This window comes from Dermacentor albipictus, chromosome 6, assembly GCF_038994185.2.
Source record: "Dermacentor albipictus isolate Rhodes 1998 colony chromosome 6, USDA_Dalb.pri_finalv2, whole genome shotgun sequence".
Taxonomy (NCBI): domain Eukaryota; kingdom Metazoa; phylum Arthropoda; class Arachnida; order Ixodida; family Ixodidae; genus Dermacentor; species Dermacentor albipictus.
In genome coordinates this window covers 134,067,534-134,092,336 of record NC_091826.1, presented here as the reverse complement: position 1 = coordinate 134,092,336, position 24,803 = coordinate 134,067,534, and the positions used below count along the sequence as shown (strand labels likewise).

The 24,803-nt window shown below is 47.0% G+C and overlaps 1 protein-coding gene across 1 annotated transcript in view; it reads right to left on the bottom strand.

Moving 5' to 3' along the window:
- LOC135902274 (uncharacterized) overlaps window positions 1-24,803 on the bottom strand; it is a 245,990-nt gene that overhangs the window by 115,566 nt on the left and 105,621 nt on the right. Inside the window, exons 7-8 of the mRNA XM_065432256.2 lie at window positions 23,627-23,798; window positions 11,918-12,018 (exon numbers count right to left, since the gene is read on the bottom strand). Coding sequence (XP_065288328.1) covers window positions 11,918-12,018; window positions 23,627-23,798 — 273 coding nt within the window. The remainder of the gene's footprint in view (window positions 1-11,917; window positions 12,019-23,626; window positions 23,799-24,803) is intronic.

Genomic DNA, 24,803 nt, shown 5'->3' with positions numbered 1-24,803 from the left:
GTTCTTCCTAGTTCCTCCTTGCTGTCCGCCTTCTTAGTTTGACCATGTACGGCGTCTTGTATTTACCGCTGCAAGTCCGATGCGCTGTTGGGTGACCTTCTACGCAGACGTCCCATTTAGATACGCGTTCGTGCTCTTTGGCCGGCTCTTTGGCCGGCTTTTTGGCACTGCACGCTGGGCACGGCTTGTCGTGCACACACCGGGTCTGTGCTCGAGCCTGCCCCACTCTTTGCTTGTTTCCGATAGAGGCATACTCTCATCATGACGCTGCTGAATGCACCCATGCGGGAACCCTGCTGCTCTCGCACAGTAGTATCACGGTGGTTCGTGCTGCGCAGTCTCTCGGCACACGCCAGGGAATGGTTCCTCATGTTCACAAGTGCATGCACGAGCTGGTCCTGTGCGTAGCTCAGTGGAATTTCGCGGACTATCGCCTTGGCCATCTGTTCTGGTGCCGAGACGTACGCGTTGCTCATGTAGTTCCAGCCGTTGATTGTTAAATCCTTGATTTTGGCGAATTTAGTCGCCTTCTCGCCTTCCGGTGTGCTTATCAAAGGGATATGTTGCGCATGGTTGCGGCGGATCGTGACGATTTCGTCGCTGCCCACTCCTGCTTCATTGCGCATCGCCTCTTCGAAGCTGGCGCTGCGCGTATTTCTGATGTTTAGCCCGTCTCTCGGCCTGACGATTATCTTGATGTCGTCGCTAGGTATCAAGGGCATGTTGCGTGCTCGTAAAATCGTAGCCAAGCGGGTGCCTTGCTTGTCTGCCTCTTCGGTAGCGTTCTCGCGGCCCTTTCTTTTGTGCGTAACTTGGATCCATTCATACGCGTCGCCGTCCTCGGCTCGTCTCTTGCGATCACGTTTTTTTTTTTTCTTCTCTTGACTTGGTATTCGGAGATTCCCGCACTTCTGCTTTCTCTACCTCCATTTCGGAGGGGTTTGCGATCCTCTGGTTTGCGATCCCTGCCAGGGGTCGATTTTTAGAAATTTGACTCTTTAATCCTGCGGAAAACTTTCATAAAAGGCAGAACCATCGTTAACAGGAAACTGAGGTGATAACAAGGAAACTGAGGCGGAATTCATTAGACGAACTTACGAAGAAATTTTGGCCTAAAAAAACCTACAAAAAAGCGCATTCACAAAGCTAAACCTGCTCATAAGATAACCATGCTTGCGATGCCCGTCGCTGCAAATACGAACCCTGTAGTCGAAAAAATGCGTCGATGTATGGGTAGCACAGATATGAACTCCAGCACTTGTAATAGTAAACGTAAGTCGATTCAGAAAACCTAAACAGCCGTCGAAGCTGACGGATTAAAAAGAAATTTCTACAGTAGGGGCGTAGCAATCTTACGAACAATATTATGTCTATCTTCGCCGCCCGAGCTGGCGCGGGTATGCGTTGGAACGCGCTCTTGCGCATGATTGGCCAGAGGCCAGAACTTAGAGCCTAGGATGGCGCGTGCTTAAATATTTGTGACCTGCTCTGATTCGTCATCTCGTAGTGCGTTCAGCTGTTTGAGCTCATAATTGTATTGAGCGTGCGCTGCCTTGGAACGTAGTAACATTAATGTTATGCGGTGAACTTCTGCCTAATCTCTGACAGGCTGTGTTTCTGTATGCGCGCAATAGCCTGAATTTTCATTCTCGTCACGCTACTTTATTACCTGTTCGCAAATAGAAGTGTGGGGCCCGTCCCTGACTACCGTAATGTCGGTCATTGGTATGTTTCGAGCTGTTCTATCGTATTTTTTTTACTAGTTTGATCTTCCTCATGCTCATAGGTCTGCGGATTATTTTTTCCTACGCTTTCAGGATATATATTGCTAACGAGTATTATCGATCAGTGCAGGATGCACCCGCATGTATCGATAGTTTCTGAAATGTTATCGATGGGTCTATCCGCTGCCTTTTACCAGACTTAGGTGGGCTAGTTGGTTGCTGGCTTGATGGGACATGGTTATAACGGTACGTTTCAAGGACAGGACACAGAAAGAATGCTCACAAGATAGTCGCCGAACTTCAACTGAGCTATACTGCGTAGAGATCACACGAGCAGCAGTTCTTACCAAAGCAGATCAACATGTTTCACTTCACTACTGAAAGACCTGATCTGCGCAAAATTAAAGACGCATTTCTAACCACGCTATAAAACTTTATACGTTCTTCATATCTACTGACATGGATGCTTATTGTGCATATATATCCCTTCTTTGCTAGATAGATTAAGCGACGTGGTGCTAATGCAACCTTCTTTTTTTTATACAAAATGCCTCAAACAATTCCCTCTCTCTTTGAGCCTTGAAACTTCCGGGTATAAATTGCCACCACAAGTGTTTACAAGCGTCAACCTACAAGATCATCCCTCTCTCTTTGAGCCTTGAAACTTCCGGGTATAAATTGCCACCACAAGTGTTTACAAGCGTCAACCTACAAGATCATCCGACGTATTGGCAGACTGGTTTATGAGGCCGTGCCAGATGGCATTTCGCAATCACAGCGGCACCGCGTACGACCTCAAATCATCCACATAGTGCGTCTTAAGTCGTTCTACGCCCGCTGACGGACTTAAGGTCTTACTTTCTTTGTTACTTTGTTATTTTTTTCTTCATGATGTGTGCTTTCGTTTTCGCTTTCGTGTTTGTTTGTAGCATGTGGGACAAGCTTTCCAAGGAGGTGCCGAAACGCGTACCTCTGTATCTTCATCGGTTGACCGCGTTTAACCGTCTAACAAGTGTTATCGCTCAGCGCAGGTCGTGCGCGTCTGTATCGGAAGTTTCTCGACTGTTATCGATGCTTCTATCCGCTGTTTGTTGTCACGGGACCCTTTGTAATCTGATGGCATGTATTCGCGACGCGAATTGTCTAGTACTTTCTGGAAGAAAGACGGACACCAGCGATTTCTCCGGAACTTTCGATGGCTCATTTATAAAAGCTCAAGCGCTTGAACAGCAGATAGGGTTCGACGATTGCCGACTGTGCGCGTAACATTCGTTGTTGATTGGGTGTAGTCTGTTTTTCTGGGCACAGGTTCGCCACATAAAAAGTTAGTTCCGCCTTTTACAGTTTTGCTACTGTGTTCCCGACTGCCACTGCTACTTTACTAACTAACCCTCCACGGGAAATGAAACTGCGAAAAAATGCCTAAACATTTCTAATTATCAAACCTTGTGGCTGCTGCACAATTCTCTTGGTCTTCCGAGCTGTTAAGCTCAGCCTTCTGTTATATTGCTGATGATGTCAATTCAGCGCCAAGTTGAAGCGACGTAGCCCCTGTGCCCACGGTTTCGCTTATTCTGTGGCGTAGATGTGAATCAGCGTTTGCGTACGACGGATGACAATCGTTTCTATGATATGAAGTGGGACATCAATACGATGACATAAAAATAGTGAGTAGAATACACTTCTCGAACGAAGTGAAGAATTGTGGCACGAGTTCACAAGGCATGTACGCACACATGCACACACACACACACAAGCAGATATATATTTATATAATCGCGGTGACGAGTATCACGGGAGACACTGCTTTTTTGGTAAAGAAAAAGTGCACAGCATAACGCTTATTAACACGCCACTATACTTTTGTTTTGTATGAACAAAGAAGGCAACAGGCCATGGAAACACATTACGACAAAAAAAGCGACAACAGACAGCAGCCATTGTCGTCTTATAGTTGGACGAAGCTCATTAATCTAAACCCAAGACTAACCTCCGTCCTGGGCGAAATGTCACTCACGTCTTTGAATCACTTCGAGCGATATTCTTTCTATAGTTTCCTCCTCTTACTTAAGAGGTCGTTCACAGGCGTTTCTGAATTGAGCGCAAGAGTTTTCGTTCAGGCGGCGACCGTCTTGTGGTGCTCCACACCTGCAGCGCAGTGTCAGGTCAACATGATGGTCCGCCGGTCGCTGTGGCCTGGTACCGCGAAACGAACATTTGAAGCGTGCACGACAATAAACGCGGTCACATACTAACGCGTCGTGTCGGCAAGACTAAGCATTAACATCGTACGAATTATGCTGCCTTGTGCACTCCGCCAGCGGCGCACAGTTTAATCACTTAATCTAGTGCGTTTGGACGAAGCTACAACATTTGTGCATATTTAGTGATGTGAGTGCATATGGCAGGCATTGTACTTAAGGACGGTGCGAACTTCACATTAAGCTTGTCGTGCTAGCAGCATACGGCTGACAACTCAACGATTATTTCATTTATGCGAAACTTCCATATTTACGTCCAGCCACGGCGCACGTACCCTCAACACCTCAGACTCGCTTCAACTCAGTGATCCTTCCGGCTTCACATGTTTTCATTACTCACAAGTGGAAAAATATTTATAGAGAAAGCGGTCAGGCAAAGAGACACAATCTGTCTCATGCTATTATTTGCATGCTTGGAACAAGTGCTGCGAAATATTGAGGGCGACGATGAACAGCGAGTATCGCAACAACCTTCTGCTTGCTGATGTCGTTGTCTCGTTCAGCAATGCTGGGGACACATTGCAACACTTTATTGAGGACTTGAGAATTGAGAACCCAGAAAGTGTAAGTGTAGGTTCAAGAATATTATGCACAATACAAAGGTAATATTGAATCACCTGTCAAACCAACAAGAATTCATGATCGGCAGTCAGCCTCTAAAGTATGCACAGTAGTAAGATTATCTAAAGGCCTTTAGAATAAATACAGGAACAGCGCCACACAGGACGAGCGAGTAAACAGGACAGAGTGCTGGGTCTATTACTAACAGGAAACCTCGATCACGAGACGGAAGTGTGCAGACGAATGAAAACGGGTTGGAGTGCACACGGCCGGCATGGCCAAATTGTTACCGGGAGCTTACCGCAGTCGTTGAAGAAGTAATTGTAAATATCATTCTATTCATCAAGTAATATCATATGGGGCCGAAACTTCGAGGTTAACAATAAAGGTTGAGAGTACGTTAAGGACCGCTGAAACAAGGAACGGAACAAAAAATGTTAAGCCTAATGCTAAGAGGAAGAGAGAGAGCCACATTATTGAGAGAATCTATCTTCGGAAAGTTTCATGTCCCTTCTTGAATTTTATTCAAGTGCAACTTTTATCCCGTTCGAAAATAACCTTTCAATCCGGAAAAATGGTGTGTGTATTGGTTGATGTGTGGCACCTGCTCTTTGTTATATTTTTTTATCTTTTGTCGACCGTGCTCTTAAGAGTGCCTTAAACAATGACTCGTTTCAAATTTTTAGATATGTTGACGATTTTCTTGTTGTGATAAAACAGACTAACAACGAATGCTCCGTGACGGTAGCTGATATTTTAACACTGTTCAATGACAATGGCAAAGGTTTAACTTTCACACATGAGCTATCTAGGGACGGTGAACTCCAGTTTTTAGATTTGCAGCTATCCTTACAAACAGGCCACGCCTGTTGGATGTACTCGCCACGCGCACGTATGGAACTTTTACCTTACGCGTATGCGCACTCAAAGACTGTGAAACGCGCCATTGCTTTGATGCGTTTAGAATCTTCCTTAATGAAATCTTGTCATCACTCTGCGAACATGAGTTTCATTGCACAGTTAAATAGGCTGCAGGCTGCTGGTTACCCAAGTGTGGTGGTGACGTCAGTCTCGGAGGTATTGCTTCAGAAACTGAAAGGGAAGCGGCACAAAAGTAACTGCACCACACAAAAGAAGAGGCCTGCAGTTGTGCCGTATTGCCACAGAGTGGCTCACAATCTAAAGAATGTCGCCACTAAATACCTCATTCCGGTAGTGTTTTCCGCTCCTCAGAGACTGTCAATGTTGTGCAGCCGTATTTCTAAAACAAGTAAAAAACCTGATTGTGAAAAGAACCACGTGAAGTTTGTAGAATGCAGCGTCGGTGTCGTTTATAAGATTCCCTTGTCATGTGGCAAAGTGTATGTAGGGCAGTCAGGCCGCTGTGTTAACGAGCGCCTTAGAGAACATGAGCGATCCATGCCAACAGGCACAGGTTCCCATTTGGCTCAGCATTGTAAAACATGCAAATGCAAACCCATGTTTCGTGATACCACGGTTTTGAACAAGAGCCGTGACACCCCGCCCGAGAGTTATCAGAAGCATTTTTCATTAAGTCATTGGAGTCACAGTGCATTAGTGTGCCTTCCTTAACCCTGTACAGCGCTGAATTTGGTTTTTTGGATTCTGTCGCATGAGTGCGCTCTTTGGATCGGATGTTGGTGGTTCCACCGCATGGTGCTCACTGCGCACGTTCCTCTGGTTTGAGTGGTCTATACAGGAGTGACGCAATAAAATGATGTCAGTTGAGAGTAGCGCCTTGTCCTGTCGTCTTTCTTGTGTGTGTCGTCTGGCGCTAAACAAAGTATTCATGGATTCACACCAACTAGCCCGCCAACGCATTGTACTGAATAATCGGAGGTTTGTGGGTTGCCCCCGAAGCGGCGTCGTTAAGAGCGGTGTGGATCACACAGCAGACGAGGGTAGTCAAAATTAAGAGGGAAAATAGGAGTTTGGCAAGCCGCGTAATTGATAGGGTCGGTAGTCCATTATAAATACAGAGTCGGTGCTAAGGGAAAGCAAATGCTGTCGAGGATGGCAGAAAATGTGTAGGGGTAATGAAATCAGGAACTTTCCACGCATAATTTTAGAATCAGCCAGGGCAGGTCAGGGGCAATTAGGAATGGCTTGGAAAGGCCTTTGTCCTATTGTGAACATAAAAGCACGCTGATGACGTTTTACGGCATCCCAAGTTCGTGCCGTATTTTAACGAGCTGTTGTTCTTGAGCCGCATTTCATACTACGAGGCCGCATCCGCACGTTTACAGAACGGCGTTGGGTACCATTTGGATACACCCCTCCCCCCCCACCCTTTGCTCAGCCGTCACTACTCAGAGCACTGACTACTCTGCACAAAATGCATCAGTATCGCAAGATCGACGACTTGAACCAATTTGTCCCGACACCAGCTAGAACGTTGAACTGCTAGGTGCTTCGTGTACGGTGTTGAGCCATATTCTGACATGGATTAGAGCATGTGTTCTTATGAGGCTGGCAAATTAATGGCAACGTTGGCTCTGAGCATCGTGGTGATGATAGCTGTTCTATACGTGCGACTTGGGCTATAACCGACAGCTTTGGTAGGGGCTCCAGGCCTTCGCATCACCAACCTATGATCTATTACCGGGCTCAAGATTGATGTGTACATGGCTTTGTGCATTTCGCCACTGTCAGAATGCGGCCGCCTGAACCTGCAAAATAAATACTTGACCTATGCGAGTCGTCATCGTGTTTTACCGGCTGAGGAGAAGCCAAAAAGAAGCGATGAACGCTAATGCGATCTCAAAGTGTGATGGGCAGCGAAACTTGCACGTGTGGATGTTACGTAGTGAAGGTTACTATAATAAATTGCGAGTGTCGACAGCCACGGCTTCTGTCTCCATTTCTTTTTGAAGGCTGCCCTCATAGCTCTCCGTGCATTGGACAGTGATTCTACGCGAGTCCATTGGCGGTCGACGACATCGTCGACCTGCACCACCTCAGATGGCTTGCAGAGCGGCCTGATATTGAGCACGTACGCCGCGGTGTTAGAACCGCACCCGCAACCGTGTGCAACGCAGTCACATACGATACCGGTGAACGCTCGGTTGCTGAGCGTCCTGCCTTGATACCATGCGAATTATATATTAAGAAGCTTTTTTTTTCGTTTCCATAATTAGAATCGATATACGAGGGTTATTCAAAAAGTAAGGGCCGTATGAAACTAAGAAAACCATATATTCTTTGGTAAAAGCTTTCATTGGCGGGTTTAGTTTAATACAAATCTACTTCAGTTTTCTACATCGTTATCATCATCATCAGCCTATTTTATGTCCGCTGATGGACGAAGGCCTCTCCCTGCGATCTTCAATTACCCCTGTCCTGCGTCAACCGATACCAAGTAGCACCAGCAAATTTCGTCATTTCGTCACATTACCTAGTCTTCTGCCGTCTTCTACTGCACTTCCTTTCTCTTGATACACATTCTGTCACCCTAATGGTCCAACGGTTATCCAATCTGCGCTTTGCGCGACCTGCCCAGCTCTATTTCTTTCCTTTAATGTCGATTATCATATCGGTTATTCCTGTTTGCTATGTTATCCACACCGCTCTCTTTCTGTCTCTTAACGTTATGCCTAGCATTCTTCTTTCCATCGCTCTTTGCGCGGTCCTTAACTTGTTCTCATGCTTCTTTGTCAGTCTCCAAGTCTCTGCCCCGTATGTGAGCACCGGTAAAATGCACTGATTGTACACCCTTCTTTTCAATGATAATGGTAAGCTTCCAGTCAGGAGCTGACAAGGTCAGCCGTATGCGATCTAACCCATTTTTATTCTTCTGTGAATTTCCTTCTCATGGTCACGGTTCCTTGTGAGTAATTCACCTAGGCAAACGTACGCCTTCACAGACTCTAGAGGTTTACTGGCGATCCTGAACTCTTGTTCTCCTGCCCAGTTATTCATCCTGATCTTTGTGTTCTGCATATTAATCTTCAACCCCACTCTTACACTCGCTATGTTAAGGTCCTCAATGATTTGTTGTAACTCTTTTGCAGTGTTACTGAATAAAACAATGTCATCGGCAAACCGAAGGCTGCTGACGTATTCGCCGTCAATCGTTACTCGTAAGCCTTCCCAGTTTAATAGCTTGAATACTTTTTCCAAACACGCAGTGGTTAGCACTGGAGCGATGGCCTCTCCTTGTCTGACCCCTTTCTTTACAGCTGTCTTCCTACTTTTCTTGGGTAGAGTTAAGGTAGCTGTGGAATCTCTGTAGATATTTTCCAAGATATTTACGTAAGCGGTCTGTACTCCTTGATTACATAATGCCTCTGTGACTGCTGGTTTATGTACTGAGTCTAATCCCTTTACGTAAACTTTTCTACATAATCACTGTCAGCTTAAGTACTTTTCGTACCGCTACATCACTTTGTTTTGTCCCTCTACATAGAAGCTCGCCGCATGAGAATTGAACTAGTTGACAACGGCAGTCTTGAGTTTCTCGTTGTCTTCAAACCGTTATCCTCCTAAGCATTGTTTTTAGTGCCATAAGAACAAACAGTCACTTGTTACAAGGTCCAGACTGTAGGGTAGTGATATAAAAGTTCCCAACCAAAATCTTGAATGTTCTCCTTGGTTCGAGCAGTGGTGCGAGAACACCCGCTGTCATGAGGGAGGTCAATTCCGAACGACAGCTTCCCGCACCGTCCATTTTTGATCGCAAGTCTGACTTTGGTGAGCATTTTGCAGCATACGTCAGCTGTAACTTTGGTACAACGTTCCGCGAATCCAGCCAAAAGAACACCCTTTTCTTCCCAGATTACGGTAGCCTTCATTTCGCGACTCCAGTAAGGAGATTCCTTGAAAGTTTTCCGTTTTGGTGAAAGGAGTGGTGCCATTGCATTGATTTTTGTTTTGTTTCTGCAGTCCTGTATGATAGTCGAGTCTCGTCGCCTGTAACGATGTGCGAAAACAAGCCATCTCCGTTTTATCGCTAGCGGTTCAAAAATGCTCATCCACTCGACATTCGTTGCTGCTTCAGTTGGTCGGTAAGCATATTTGATACCAACCTTGCACATACTTTGTAATATCAGAGCTTTTCAGTTACCATCGTGTAAAATGTAGTGTGTCCAACAAGAGGCGATTGATCAGCCAGACCACTAATTGTCAGTCATTCATCTAATAGCGATTCTCGGTCCATTTCTTGAACACTTTCATTGACCCGGATGCTAGGCCTGCCACTCCGCTCTTCATTGTGCACATTTGTACGGCCATTACTGTTGTCAAGACACCATTTTTTTTTACCTCTCCTTAACTCACTGTAGGTACATAAACTAGGTGCAACTCCCTATGAATCTAAGAAGCTGACGATCCTTTTGCACGCAAACATAGAATTACAGCTCGCACTTCACAACAGGCTGCAGCCACGATTTTCGCGGGTCTTGTCTACATTCTCCGTCAACCAGGCGACTACTTGGCCGAAACCATCGCTTGATTGCCATGACGAAGAATGAACAGATGGTGCGGCACAAATAAAACTGTACTCTGACGAGTAAATATGCAATATAAGCAAACGGTTCTCACTTTTTGAATAATTAGTCACTTTGTACTACGACGGTAGTGGTGGTCATATATACAGGTGGGGTAAGCCTGGTATACCTGACCAGTAATTGCTCCGACTGAGCACCTCTTTCTGCGCCAAATACGTCATTATGCGTCAGTCTGTCTGTCGTAGAAATGTGAGGAAAATGCGTAACACTTCCATTCCAATTTTGTGAAGGTGACGCGGTGAACGGGTCAGTGTGGCTGCACTTGTCGTCACTGTAGCAGGCGCCGGGAAAAAGACGATGCCGAATAGGGGTGCACAGCGATTTGCCATCAGAATTTATCCGCAACTACATATGCAAGATGGACGATCATGCTATCATTTCACCGCACTTCTTTCATTTCTGGTCATCTAGTCCGATATTTGCTTCCTCCTCGCTTTCATACGACTCCAAAAGTTAAATGCGCTGCCACTTCAGTTGGACACTTATCTGATAGCAATATCTTTTCGGCTAAGAAATTTCGTAGGAACAGCGCCGCTTAGCGAATTCCGCCCCTATTTGCCTACACTGTTAGTTGCGTGCCATGGATCAATCAGTCGCCTCGCCATCCAATAGATGTCAGGTTTGGGAGAATTAGGGATTTGTCAAGCCAAGTGAGAGTTCTTAGAGCACTGCATGGGCCTCGTATTTGAAACCGGACCCTGTCCGGGCCCGCTTTATGAAGCCCATGAAACTAAGCCCAGGGCGGGCCTGGGCCCATGGTGCCGATCCCGGCCTCGCCCCGGATCTCTGTTTCTAAGTCCCGGCCCGGACGTCCATTACTAAGCTTAGCCAGGCCCACGTGTGCATGACCAGGTCCGGCCTGTATGTAAAAAAAATGTTTTGCTTACACTCTAAAAATAGTTTACACCCTTTGGCTTGTATATGTGCCACACAACAATAATCGTCATCTGCCTTGCTTGCGTTTCCTTTCTTGAAAACACCGCGCCCGCTACTTTCCTGTCCGGAATGCTATGTCATGCTGATAACGCGCATGGCGTCCGTTACAGGAAAGTACCGGGCTCGCCGCGTTAAAGAAAGGAAATGCGCAAAAGACAGATGACGATTATTTTGTGTGGCAAAAGGGTGGTATTTTGCTTAGGAGTGTAGGGAACATCAGTGATTTCGCCGATTGCCTGAGCTGTTATTTTTCCGCTGGTACGCATGCACTTACCTTCGTTGTACGATTTGGCCCTGTGAACTCATGTAGCATGCAAATATATAACCAGCCGAATTCGTGAGCGCACAGCATCAAATCATCAAATACACGCGCAAGTACTTAAAGAGAAACACCTTGTGTTAGAGCTAAAATAATTTAATAGTATCGAGAGTTGTAATAGTGCAATCGCAAAAGCGGTAACAGGGTAATGCTTTGAATAACGGTTTATTTATTAAATTTATTTTTCCTTACGCTAAAATAACGCTAGTTTTTGCAGAAAAGAAATTTGAATTTCATCAGTTCCTCTATTTTTCATTTTCTTTGCTGAGGGATACAAAGAGCCAGCTGTTTCACGGTGTCACTTTAGGTTGGCAGAGAATGCCTTGCACCATGCAATGCCTAATGTTCGCGCGTGCTCGAAGGCGTGACTTCGGCCCTTTATTGAGCGAGCCCGAGTCCGGCCCCGGGTCCGTGGCTTCAAGTTTGATCCCGACCTAAGCCCGCGGGTTCAAGCCCTGGCACGGGCTGGGCCCACTGAAAGACGCTTTGGATGGCCGGGGCTTTGTGTCTGTCCGTGCCTGTGCAGGGCTCCAATCGTTCTCCCAGCTTGGCGCAAAGCTTTGCGACACTATTTATTTCACCGGTACTCACCTTTAGGTTCACGTACGGCATAGGGATTCCCGAGCTCTTGAAGTCACGGCACATCCTTCGTGTGTGGGTGACAGCGCAGCACGATTCTGTCATACCGTAGCCTGCAAAAAAGTTGTGAGATCAGAAATCTGGACACGTTTTATGCAGCACAGCGTTACGCATAAGGACGGTACAGTGCCAGGCATTTTGCGCTGCACATATGTCCTTAAAAATCGCTTTCATATAAGCTTGATTTTAAATATATTGTTTATACACCTACCTTGCACGATTCCATCGTAAGAAACGGAGGGAACTGACCTGCTCATGGCTTAGCTACGTCGACTTTCTGAAGCACGTGGGCCGCAGTAGTGACCTGAAGAGCTTCCCCGAGAACGGACACCGAGGTGGTCAGTTAATTTGTGAAGAGAACATTGGTTTGCGCCAGGGGCCCCTCCTAGTGGAGGGGCCCCTCCTTGGGTGGAGCAATGGGGTTCGCAGCAGAACTGCCGCAACGAATCATGCGCCACACGAGCAACTTCCTGCCATCCTCATGGCAAGAAATTCATTATTGTAACACTGAAAAATTTCCTTCATAAAGCACCTAGTTGGACTCACGCTTGTGATGACACTTATGCAACGTGTCCTTCACCTCGTTCCTCCCATTATCATCCGCCACTGTGACCATTTTTCTTCCCCTCTTCCCCTTCCCTTACGTAGAGTAGCAGGCCAGATGCTCCATTTTCCGGCCGACCTCTCTACATGTCCCAATCATTAAACTACTTGTTCGAAAGCGAAATCGCGCCACCGGAATATTCGCTGTTTAAGAGGGATCGAGGTGGAAGAGGCGGAGGCGTGGCCCTCCTGGTGAAAGGAAACATCATATTTTCCACATTAGAAGTACCAGGAAATATTCAGGCGGTATGGATTGCTACAAAATCGAACAATCGCACTGTATTCATCGGAGCGGCATAGAGCCCTTCGAATTCTCCAGTAGAACACATTTTGCTAAGAGAATTCATGGAAACGTACGTGAAAGAGCAAGACAGCATACTGTTACTAGGTGATGTTAATCTCCCGGCTGTTGACTAGGATTCATCTGTGGCCGGATACATATAGGTTACACTTTTTGAGATGATTTGGATTTAATATGTTCCTACAATTTAACCCAGCCTGTTAACCTATATACTAGGGTGTGCGCAACAACTTCATCTGTACTTGATCTTATATTACTCTCAAATGCTTCGACAGTGCATGTGATTGACTGTCTTGTCGATTAAGTGTTACCTGACCACAATATGGTTGTTCTGTCCTTGAACATGTCATCGTACCCCTTGCACCAGGATTCACGCATCCAATATCTAAACTTTCAAGCTGCCGATGATAGTGTCTTGGGTTACATTGAAAGGTCGTTTGATAACTTTGTCTGTTTATGAATCTAATGGTGGCACTGACGATCTCTGGGACTTCGGTTCCAAGGTTACGATGCATTGCATTACGCGACTTGTCCCTATAGGTGTAAAAAAATGCAAACGAAATAACCCATGGAGAACAAGGGAAATAAGTCATGTCAAACGGAGGTTAAAAAGGAAACGAAAAGCTTGTTCTCGAGATCCTAGCACCCAAAACAATACTTTTCTTGATAACATGAGCCTCGACTTAAACCTTTTTATGAAGGAGTTCCAAGGAGAAATTCATTATTGTAACACTGAAAAATTTCCTTCATAAAGCACCTAGTTGATTTTGGATATATATAAACCCTTCTAAAAAAACAATATAAAGATGAGAATGAAATTATTACCCAAGAGCGTACAGAAAATTTCAATTCGTTTTTTTCCTCCGTGTTCACCAATGACGATGACACACTTCCGTACTTTTATGGCACCTCTGACCACCCTTTCAGCATCTGACCTTCTCATCAACAAGAAAGGAGTCCTCAACCTTCTTCTGCGCATTAACATTAAGGAAGTCCCCCGGCCCTGATAGCATCCCGAATTAGTTCCCATATAGGCATGATCCGTGGGTTGCCAAATATCTTGCCGTAGTATTTCAATCTTCGCTCATCCAGGGAACATTTCCTACAGCCTGGAAGCAAACCAAAATATTTCCAGTTCACAAAAGTGGGAGCACATCTGAGGTAGGAAACTACAGGCCTATTTTTCTTACGAGCACCTGCTCCAAACCGCTTGAGCATATAGTTTGTAAACATCTGTCAAATTACCTAGAAGCTTACAATTTCTTATCGCCAGCACAGCATGCTTTTCGCAAGAGGTTGTATGCAATAACGCAGCTTGCTCAAACCATTCACGATCTTTCACAAACACTAAATTGCCGAGGACAGGTCCACCTAACTTTTTTAGACTTCGCCAAAGCGTTTGATAAGGTATCGCATCCTAAACTCCTGCTAACAATGAATGAAATACTTAGAAATCCAAATATTACTAAGTGGTTTACATCTTACCTTCAGTCTCGTGAGCAGTATGTCGAAATAAATAAAATTAAATCCATATCCAAACCGGTTTTGTCTGGAGTACCCCAAGGCCATGTATTGGGTCCTCTTATTTATTATTTAATAATGATTTTCCTTCTGATATAACTGTTCCACTAATGTTGTTTGCAGACGACTACGTTATTTACAATAAGATCGAATTTTTAAGTGACCAGTTAGATCTTAACAAACATTTACTAAAAATGTTGAAATGGTGCAATGAATGGCAAATGCCACTGAATCCAGTAAAATCAGTTAGTATTACCATAACAAGAAAGAAGGTGATTTTGCGGTACAAATACAGCATCAGTCCACACGAACTAAAAACAGTAACAGAATATAAATATCTAGGACTAATAGTTATTCAAGAATTGAGGTGGAATACGCTTATGAATCAGGTGTGTAGAAGGGCAAATAATGCCTTATGGGGTCTCAGGCGAAGACTGTACAGCGCAACTCCTGAAGTGAAAAGCTTGGCATATTTGATTAGTAAGGCCAATTATTGAATACGCTAAGATTGTATGGGACCCGTGCACTGTAACTAACCGTCATAAACTGAACAGTGTTCAACGACTTGCCTCCAGATTCGTATTTAATAAGTATCAGTGCGTGCACTCTCCTATTGAACTATGAAGACGTGCAAACCTCTCCACTTTAGAACTAAGGACTAAGTTTCACCGACTGAAATTTGTATACCTAATTATTCATAACGAGGTTAAAATTAATTTAGCTGATTTCTGTGTAATTTCGCCAGATCAACGCTCCAGACACAAGCACAGTTTATACATGCAGCCACCAGTTACACGGAATGATATATTCATGTAAAGTTTTTTTCCGTGGGCGATCAAAGAATGGAATGAATTACCCAATCCACTTGTCACATGTTGTTCTGTCAGTGCTCTTACTGCTGGTTTGGAGAATGTTATTTTCCCGGACATGGATGCGTCATAGCAACTGCTTCTGTTTCTTATGCGCGTACTGCGAGTGTTTTGTCTTTGACCACCGCATGTCACGCTTTACAGAAACTGTTATTGTATTGTTTTTTGATCTACACGTACCGATATTTTGTATCTTTTTTGTTGTATTTATATCCACTCCAGTAATGGTCCATTCCTGGACAGACAGTAGAAATGCACAAACAAACAGACAGTTAGCAAACCTCTTCTGCAGGTAAAAAAAAGTGAGACTTTTATGTACCACTATCCACTTATACCTTATTCGTACGTATCCTTGTCTTGCGCAGATCTGCTGAAAAGAGCGCGATAGGTGCTTTCACGCGAAAGCTTTTGTCGTACTATACGGCCTCTATCAACGGAAAGCTGTATCCTAAGTTAAAACGCACCGCTATCTTTGCGTCGTTATTGACACCAACCTATTGTAGGGCCCCCACTGCGTCTATTTGAAGAAGCTTTCTACTATTTCTCGGATGTGGAAATCCCTCCGTCGGAAAATTTGGAGTGCACTTGTGCCATCCAAAATGTACATCTATAGATCATTCCTGCGTTACAATCCGCCAGTCCTTTAAAACACATCCAAGGGTAACATTCGCTTTCTTCAGAACATACTAAGTCGAGCCCTACGGGCGGATCTAGGTTTAGCTCGATGTACAGGCGCCGACCAAAGTGGCATACTCCATGTAGCGGGAGCCGCAGCAACGGCAAACGGCATCGCAGTGCCATCTACAGGCAGCATCTGGGATCGAGACAGCCAATGGGTGCCCTTTATTACCTGCAAGCATGTCGCTTGACTCGTGTCGATGTTTAGTGCTTCAGCTCGCCAAAATGCCGAGCGACGCCGCTGCAGTAGCAATGTGCGTGGAGTATGCCACTTTTGTCGGCGCCTGTACCTCAACATCAGCAACAATCGTCATCACCAGAGATCATTTCCTTGCAACTTCTGTAATAGTCGACTCACGCAGAGTCATTTCTGAAGGTCAACACTTGGCTTCCCTTTTGGCACAAACCAAAGCTTCACTTTCGCCGCCGCTCACCTCGAAAGAGTATACTGACACATGTACTTGTTTTTCGTTCTCGGGAAATCACGTTTCACCTGCTAACAAACGTTAAACATTAACGCTTAACGCAGGACACGCCTGCATGGATCGGAAGTTTCTCGAATGTTATCGATGGCTCTATCCGTTGTCAGTTGCCGCTGCGCCTCATGTAATCTGACTGCATGCGCGACGCGAATTCTGTGGTACTTTCTGGAATATCCGCAGTAACAAGCGATTACTCTGTAACGTTCAATGACTCATGTATAAAAGCCGACGCGCTTGACCAGAAGGATCAGATTTCCACGATTGCCGACTGCGTTCGCCGCTATCGCTGTGCTTTGGGTGTAGCCTCCTTTGTGGGCACATGTTTGCCCAATCAGAAAACTTCATTCTTAGTCTTCCTCATTCTTAGACTTGCTGCTGTGTTTTTCACTGTCACTACATGACATCTGGTAGAAATGCTAGTGCGTTCGTGTACAGAACAGCTCTGCAAAGCCGCTATTCAAGCCTGAAACCCGAAGACCGCACCAACTACCCCCTGGACTGTGGAGCAAGCCGCAGGCTACAAAACCTGTTCCCGGAGCACGGCCTTCTGCCTTAGACGACCAACAATATCGCGGCTAACTCAGCAAACGAATGGTAGCATCAGCGTCCCCATACGCTGCAACAGCCCAGCGAAGCACCGACCTTCCGTTGCTCATAGTTTGAAGACCAGGAAACTAGCTGCAAACATACGAAATGGTTGCTGCAGTCAATTGGAGCTCCGATGACAAGCTGCGGCACGTGTGTTTGGCCTCGGAAAACGCCGCTAATGCGTTGTTTGAGAACTCGGAATCGCCCCTAACGACATGAGACATGATGCGCAAGGGCTTCCTGCAGACCTTCACTAGCGTCCTACGCAATGAGCAAGCTAAACTGTACTAGAAACCAGCATGCAGCTGCCCAACGAGAACAAAGCGACCTTCACTGAGGAGATCACGCACCTGTTCCGCCACGCCAATCCAACTATGCCTGAGGAGAAGAAAATTTGGTTCATCGCGTGTGGGGTCAATCACGAACTCTTCGCTGGACTTACGCCCAACCCGCCCAAGACAGCAGCAGAACTCTTTACGTAGGCTCCGACGACTGAGAAGACGTTAGAATTGCGTACAAGGCCCAGTCACCGCTCGACGCCAAACACCGCAGACCAAGCACTCTGCTACAATTATCTACATGAGACTATAAGGTCAGTTGTACGAGAACTACAGTAGATGTTCCTAGCGTCGCAGCCCCAAATGAATTCGATTGCTGAGAGTCTGACCGGAGATCCAGCAATGGGTGGCCTGCGATGCTGCAGCCCGCCATCTCCTTGGCCCTCCACGGCCCCTCCAGGGCCTCAGGACATCCCCCAATCGAGTCGCTAGGTTCCCCCACCGCCACCACACCTACCTGTAGGCCACCTCAACGCCCCGAGGAAGACAGACATGTGGCGCGCCCCCGACCACCTCCCGCTCTGCAATCACTGCCGCGAAATCGGCCATGTCTATCGCCACTGCCCGTACCGTGACGTGGTACTGCGAGGGTTCGCCGTCAATGCACCACGCCCACACTAAGGTGAACGGCCACGTGATATCGCCGAATACCTCACCGCCACTCAGTGGAGCCCTCGACGGTGATACCCTTCACCATTGCCAAGCCGCTACCTATCGCAGCAGTGCTGACCATACATGGGCAAAGCCCGGCACCGGTCACTCAGCCCATACCAAGAAATCTAAGAGCAGCAATCGATGTTTGTGCTGCTGCTTTTCATTGAACAGACAAAAATCCTCCGCCACTGACGAAGGCTTCTAAAAGGCTATGTCGACGACATTAAACGAGACGCCGCCATCCAGACGAAGCCTAGAGGCAAGTAATGCGCCGACATAAGAAGACCTGTCGACGCCACCCTCCAGCCACAGGTCAACACAGTGCAGCCGTGGCCCAAACCTCAAACCAAACTGCGGGGCAAGGCAAAGAACCCCTGACCTCCACGTGCTTCTCGACCACCACGCAGTCACCGCTTCAATGGACACAGGAGCCCACTGCTCCATCGTGAGTAGACCCATCACCGCCCCGCTGGAAAATTTTAAGCCCGCATGGGAAGGCCCTCAAATTCGGAGTGCTGGAGGACACCTAATAAGGCTGACTGATATCTGCACGGCAAAAATTACCGTTCATGACAGGACCTACCCTGTCACCTTTGTTATCCTCCAACAGTGTTCACGAGACGTCAATCTCGACAGCGACTTCTTGAACCAACATAGCGCTACCATAGACCTGAAGTCGACATCGATAACGTTGTCCAAAGATCACGCGACACCGCCCGAGAGCTCTCACGATCATCATACATTGAGTGTGCCCGAAGACCAAATCAACATCCCGCTTCACTCCAGCATTGTCATTGCCATCTGCACCAAAACGCCCGCAGACGTAGAAGGCGTCATCTAGGGCCACCAACGTCTACTGCTTGAGCGTGAACTTGGCGTGGCAAGAGGGAGCACTTAACTGCGCGGAGGGAAAGCGAAAGTGATGGTAACAATAAAAATTCAAACAGCGCATAAACGACGGGACCAGAATGAGGAGGAGACAAACACGGCGCTGCTGATGCTGAGTGATGCTGATAAGCTTCAGCGAGGAGTCCAAGCACGTCAATAAGGCCACGACGATCAGACCATCGACGAAATTGCGGAAATCGGGGATGTGTTTGCCCTCTTCGATTGTGCCACATGTACCTCAAGTGCATGGTTCCCGTACAAGACTTCAACATAAATCGAAGCCTCTCCATGAGTAAGCAGCAACCGCTCAAGGGTCTCCTCCCACGATAGGAAGACTACTTTTCGACGTCATCGAGTTATCGACAAACGCCAGTTCCAAAGCGTCGCATAATAATCGAAGAGTGCGCTCGACCACTCCGTCAGAGCCCTTAGCCAGTTTTGACGTGAGGACGTAAAGCTATAAAGCGACTAGTTCGCGAAATGCCGGGCGACGGCATCATCGATCCTGCCGTAAAGAATCCCATGGCCATCTCCTGTAGTCTTGGTAAAAAAGAACGGAACGTGACGTTTCTGCGTCGATTATCGTCCATTAAACACGGTCACAAAGAGCAACGTATAGCCCCTCTCAGGGATAGAAGACGCATTTAATCGGCTCTACAACTCTAAATACGTCTCGTAATTCGATCTTAAGACTGGCTACGGGCAAATGCAAGTCGACGAGATGGATCGCGAGAAGACCGCCTTCATCACGCCGGACGACCTCTGAGTTTAAAGTCGTTCCACTCGGACTATGCTCGGCGCCTTCAATGTTCCAGCGTGGGATGGACACTGTGTTACCAGGATTGAAGTGGCAGACCTGTCTTATCTACTTGGATGACGTCGCCGTCTTCGCCAGGAATTTCGACGATTACCACAGGCAGATTGAGATAGTATCAAACACGATCAGGTCTTCCGGACTCAGCCTGAAGCCAGTTAAATGTCGTTCAGCTTACGAAGAACTTCAGTTCTTAGGCCACGTCATCAGCGAGTCTGGAGTCCGTCCCGTCCCGACTTACAGAAAACAGCTGCCATCGCTAAGTTCCCGCGGCCCGTCGACAAGAAGGCAGTGCGCAGATTCCTTGGCCTGTGTGTCTATTATAGGTGCTTTGTAGGATACTATTAAAGAAATAGTCTCTTACAAAGCGTCTATAATAAACACACAGGCCAACGAATCTGCGCACTGCCTTCTATTAACGAAACTATTAAAAAATGCACTACATCTGCAGGCTTGGAGTGACGCCTGACACCGGCGAAAGATGCCGAGAGCGAGTGGGGCTGTACTGATCAGGGTACAACAAAATTAAGAAGGCCCACTAAGCTTGAACAAAGACACTCCTTCACCAGAACAGGAATTAGCCTCTCTGGTGCAGTATTCGGCCGCGACCTCCCTGATATCTACCATTAACCTATGGCCCTCAGTCCCCAGCAGCTGCGGAGCACCTGTCCAAGGCGGTGATCAGACCTGTGACGCAGCAGAGGGTGCTACGAATCTCTGCGCCCGGACAAGCCACCAATGGAAACTGAACCTGTCAACCTTTAACGCCAGAACTCTGGCGAGTGAGGCTAGCTTAGCAGGACTCTTTGAAGAACTATCAGACATAATTTGGGATATCATTGGCCTTGGCGAGATAAAAGAACTGGTGAGGCTTATACATTGCTAATAGCAGCCATGTCCTCTGCTATAGAGGTTTCCCTGATACGAAGTAACAAGGGGTAGGATTCCTAATCCATAACGACATAGCGGGCAACATTGATGAATTCTACAACATTAATCAGAGGGTAGCAGTAGTCGTAATCAACCTTAATAAAGTTATACATTATATGTAGTAGAAGCCCACGCTACAACATCCAGTCCAGAAGACGAGGAAGTAAATCGGTTTTATAAAGATCTTGAATTACATATGAGAAAAGTGTAAACTCGGTATGCAGTAGTAAGGGTGACTTCAATGCAAAAGTGGGGAAAAAGCAGGCGGGTGAACAGGCAATTCGCAACTAGGGTGTCGATTCTAGAAACACTAGAATTTGCAGAAAGGAATGAGCTGAGAATAACGAACACCTTTTTCAGGAAACGTAGCAGCAGAAAGTGGACCTGGAAAAGCCCTTATGGTGGAACAAGAAATGAAATTGGTTATATAGTTTCTGCCGGTCCCAGCGTAGTGCAGGATGTAGAAGTGAGAGGTAGGGTAAAGTGCAGTCACCGTAGATTGGTAAGGCTAGGATTCACCCCAATTTGAACAGGGAAAGAGAAAATTGTTCAAGAAAAAACAGGTCAACTTACAGGCAATAAGGCTAAAAGCAGTCAAATTTAGGCTAGCACTTGCAAACAAACAAATGCCGGAGTCAAACTTAATTCTACGCGCCTTCCGACCACCGCGCCTCGTGAGGTATGGTGGTTTGCATCCACAAGGACGCGCGACAGCGCGCGCTCACTGGGCTCATTTTTAGACGCGTTCGCACTTTGTACTTTGTGATCGACAGTGTTTCGAAAACGTGGCAGTTTCGGCGAGTTGGTATGTCATGACTGTTTTAGAAAGAGCAAAAAAGGAAGGAGATAGGGGTAATCAAAGGGAACGGAAAACAGAGTGAGCGCTACCTACCTCCTTCCTTTCTTGCTCTTTCTGAGCTGCGCTACAAGCCTAAAAAAGTGTTTCAAAATGCTTCGACATCTATAAACGTAACTGCTGTATTTTTATAACTGCTAGATCAGCACAAAAAGGACAGAGGAAGCACTTCCTTGCATGATATAAATCTGCTTCGCTGAGAGTTGAATGTAGCGTGCTGTACCTGCGTAGCCAGGCGAGTGAACGCGGGGCAGCGCATGTGCGCGATAACAGAGAGGAGCTGTTCACCGAGATCACGCCGCGTCTAGATGGGCATGAACCCTGTCGTACCGTCTGCGCATGCGCGTGCACAAGCGTACGTGGGCTCAAGATTTAAATTTTACTTCGGTCTCACCCAAATCACTATCCTTGGCCATTAATGAATCCGGTGTGCACACACACAGGGTTCGTGCTGTGCAGAGTTTTCCCGCGCCGATGAGCGCCAAGGATGTGTGGGGCATTCTGATCTTTGTTCGTGCTTCCGCCCCATCCTGAACAACACTGCGGAAGTCGCCCGGGCTCTTACTGCGCTTCTGAAAGCCGATGCTTCTTTTTCGTAGGCCCCGAACAAACAATCGTCTTCTCAAAGCTCATCTCTCTGGTGACATCCCCACGTATCTTGGCGCACTTCATATCGTCTGCTGCTACAGTAGTCCGCACTGACGCGAGTGGCCGCCGTATCGGCGGCGTCATTTCGCCTCAAACGACACTTGTGTTCAGTATTTGTGCGCCGCGTCCCCCTCACTATTCAGTATTAGCGCTGTACCGCCTCGCTCAGCTATCGACTTTGGTGAGCTTCACGTATCTCGATATGCTCAACAAACTATACTCCATCTCACAAGTCGTTTGCACCTCTGCTGAAAGTGTACATGCAATATCCTTGAGCAGCAGAATAGTTACAGGCGTAGCTATGGGATAACTGGAGGGATTAAAAGTTTTGTTTTCGCATGGCACCTGATACGTTACAGCCTTAAGTCACATTTTACGACCTCTGTGCATTGTGGCAGTTACGACCGGTAACCGCAATAGCCGCCCTAACTATGAATACGTGGCAGCAAGGCACCGCCAACCATGTGCTTCCATCTAAATTCGCGCTTGTTAGTGACTGGCCACCGCGACAGCAAGAAATGAGTGGTAAAATCTGTCATCGTTTATTCTCATATCACCCTGAAGGAAAACCATTAATTAATTCTGCAATATTTATTGAGATCAGCTGCTTGATTTGTCTCTATGTTGCTAGGACTGGAGAGGTGTCACTGAGCAGTAATAGCAGCTTTAATTCTAGTTAGCAGATGGCGCCACAGCATTAGCACTGGCGATGCATTGATAACGCGGAAAGCTATAAGGGTCTAACTATTCACTCCATCATTAATTTACCACTCCACTGTAGTATGGTAGGCGATAACAGTGACGAGCAAGCACCAAAAAAGACGCCGAGCAGATGATGTGGCATGGGTGAACATTTATAAGGGCGTTCACCCTTTATACTGGCTATGGAGGCTGCATGGAACTACTGAGAAAGTATATAAATGAAGCAAAGCGCCGCTGTAATATTCATGTAAACCCAGCTTCTGGTTACAACGGGTAACATTTGCTGCCCCCATCCACCAACCAAGTAACGTATCCACAGGGTGACGGGCAGACACTGAGCAGACCACACACCTTCAGGGGCGTTCGGGGTTATTATTTGTAGAGGGGACCGGCAGCTTCCACGGGGCTGCAAACAACTTGTGAGCCGTCCTATCGCCCAAGTATAGGTGCGATTTTTGCTCAGATAGATACGACCCCACTAAGTCCAGCAAACAACGTGCAACTGCTTCATCCGTCCCATAAAAAAGCACACCAAACATCGCATGACCACACAGTAACGAATGTTCCCCTACTGCAACTCGTCCACCAAATAACAAGTGACTGATTAGCCGGAACATAATTATTCTTGTTTTAACTGTTTGACCCAGGGAAACTGTTTCCTTTGTTATTTTGCAATATTTTTGTTTTGCCCTCATTTTTTTGGACCAGACACCCGAATTTTTCTGCGGAAAAAATAAACTGTTTACTGTAAGGAAGTAAACGCCCGGCGAAGGAATGCGCTCAGCTTACCGTGGATAACAATGGATCCTCGGAATGTCTGTGCAAGCAGCCGCAGCACCTGCGGGGGTATTGAGCTGCCGGCAATGAACAGCCACCGAACACTGGCCACGTCGAGGGATAGCGGCAGGCCACGCTGGACGATGTACTGCCCGTGCGTGGGATACAGTGTCAGGGTGGTCACCTAGGTTAGGGAGAGAGGGTATGCACTTATTTTTTATGAGGCGTGAAAACTTCCTTCTAGGGTGGAGTCCGTAGTTCGGGGCCCCATTGGCTCGCGCTACTCAGTGTGCCCGACGGATCAGCCATCGCTGCTCTTGCGGGTCTAAGCTACTCAGCGCAGTCTCCCAGGAGGAAGGTGAAGGAATACGGGAGTGACCCGGGGGGTGTGAGCATTCACAGGTGCAATTATATATGTTGAATTCCAATGGCGGAGTCGGAGCAAGTTTTTCTGCTTGTTCCGGAGCAAGTTTGTTGCAATGACAGAGTGAGGGCGGGAGTGAGGTGTTCCAATGAGAGAGTCGGAGTGGATTCAGAGCGGGAGTCACTCCGTGGAACAGAAAAAGATGTTCCGCCAAAATCGGCGGAGTGGACCGGAACTCTGCGTGACGTATTTCCTTTACCACGTTTGTCTGCTGGGAGGCACCACCGGTCACGACTCGCGAGGAAGCAAAAGCTGCTGCACGCTTGGCGAGATATGCATTCCGCGCTTTTAAAAAAACAACAGGTGAATGGCATTAAAGAGACAGACAAGTGACCGGTGCGGCGGTGCTGGGAGCAAACAGCGGAAGGAAATGACAACACGCAAGGCATCCTAGGTAACTCGGCGATAGAAGTTCCGCTTCCGCCTTGTTCCTGCGGCGCAGGTTGTGTTCCACTCGCGGATTTGGAGGCGTTGCTCTACGCCAGAGTCGAGTGCTCGCTCGCGGAGTCCGTCGGCTGCTCCGACTCCGCCATTGGAATTCAACAAGAGTGTGGGCTTTGCTTCACAGTTGGCACAGTATGAGGGATATTGTGGGGGGTGGGAGAGGTGAAGATAAAAGAGACAGGGAAATCAATTCGTTTGAAGCTGTCGCCACGCGATGGCTTCTTCTCAGTTAAGGGAATTATGTGGTTCGAGGAAGTGTTGCCTGCTATCTTTGTTATGTTGTAGTGTTTCAGTGTAGTTCAGTGGTTCTGTCGGTGCATC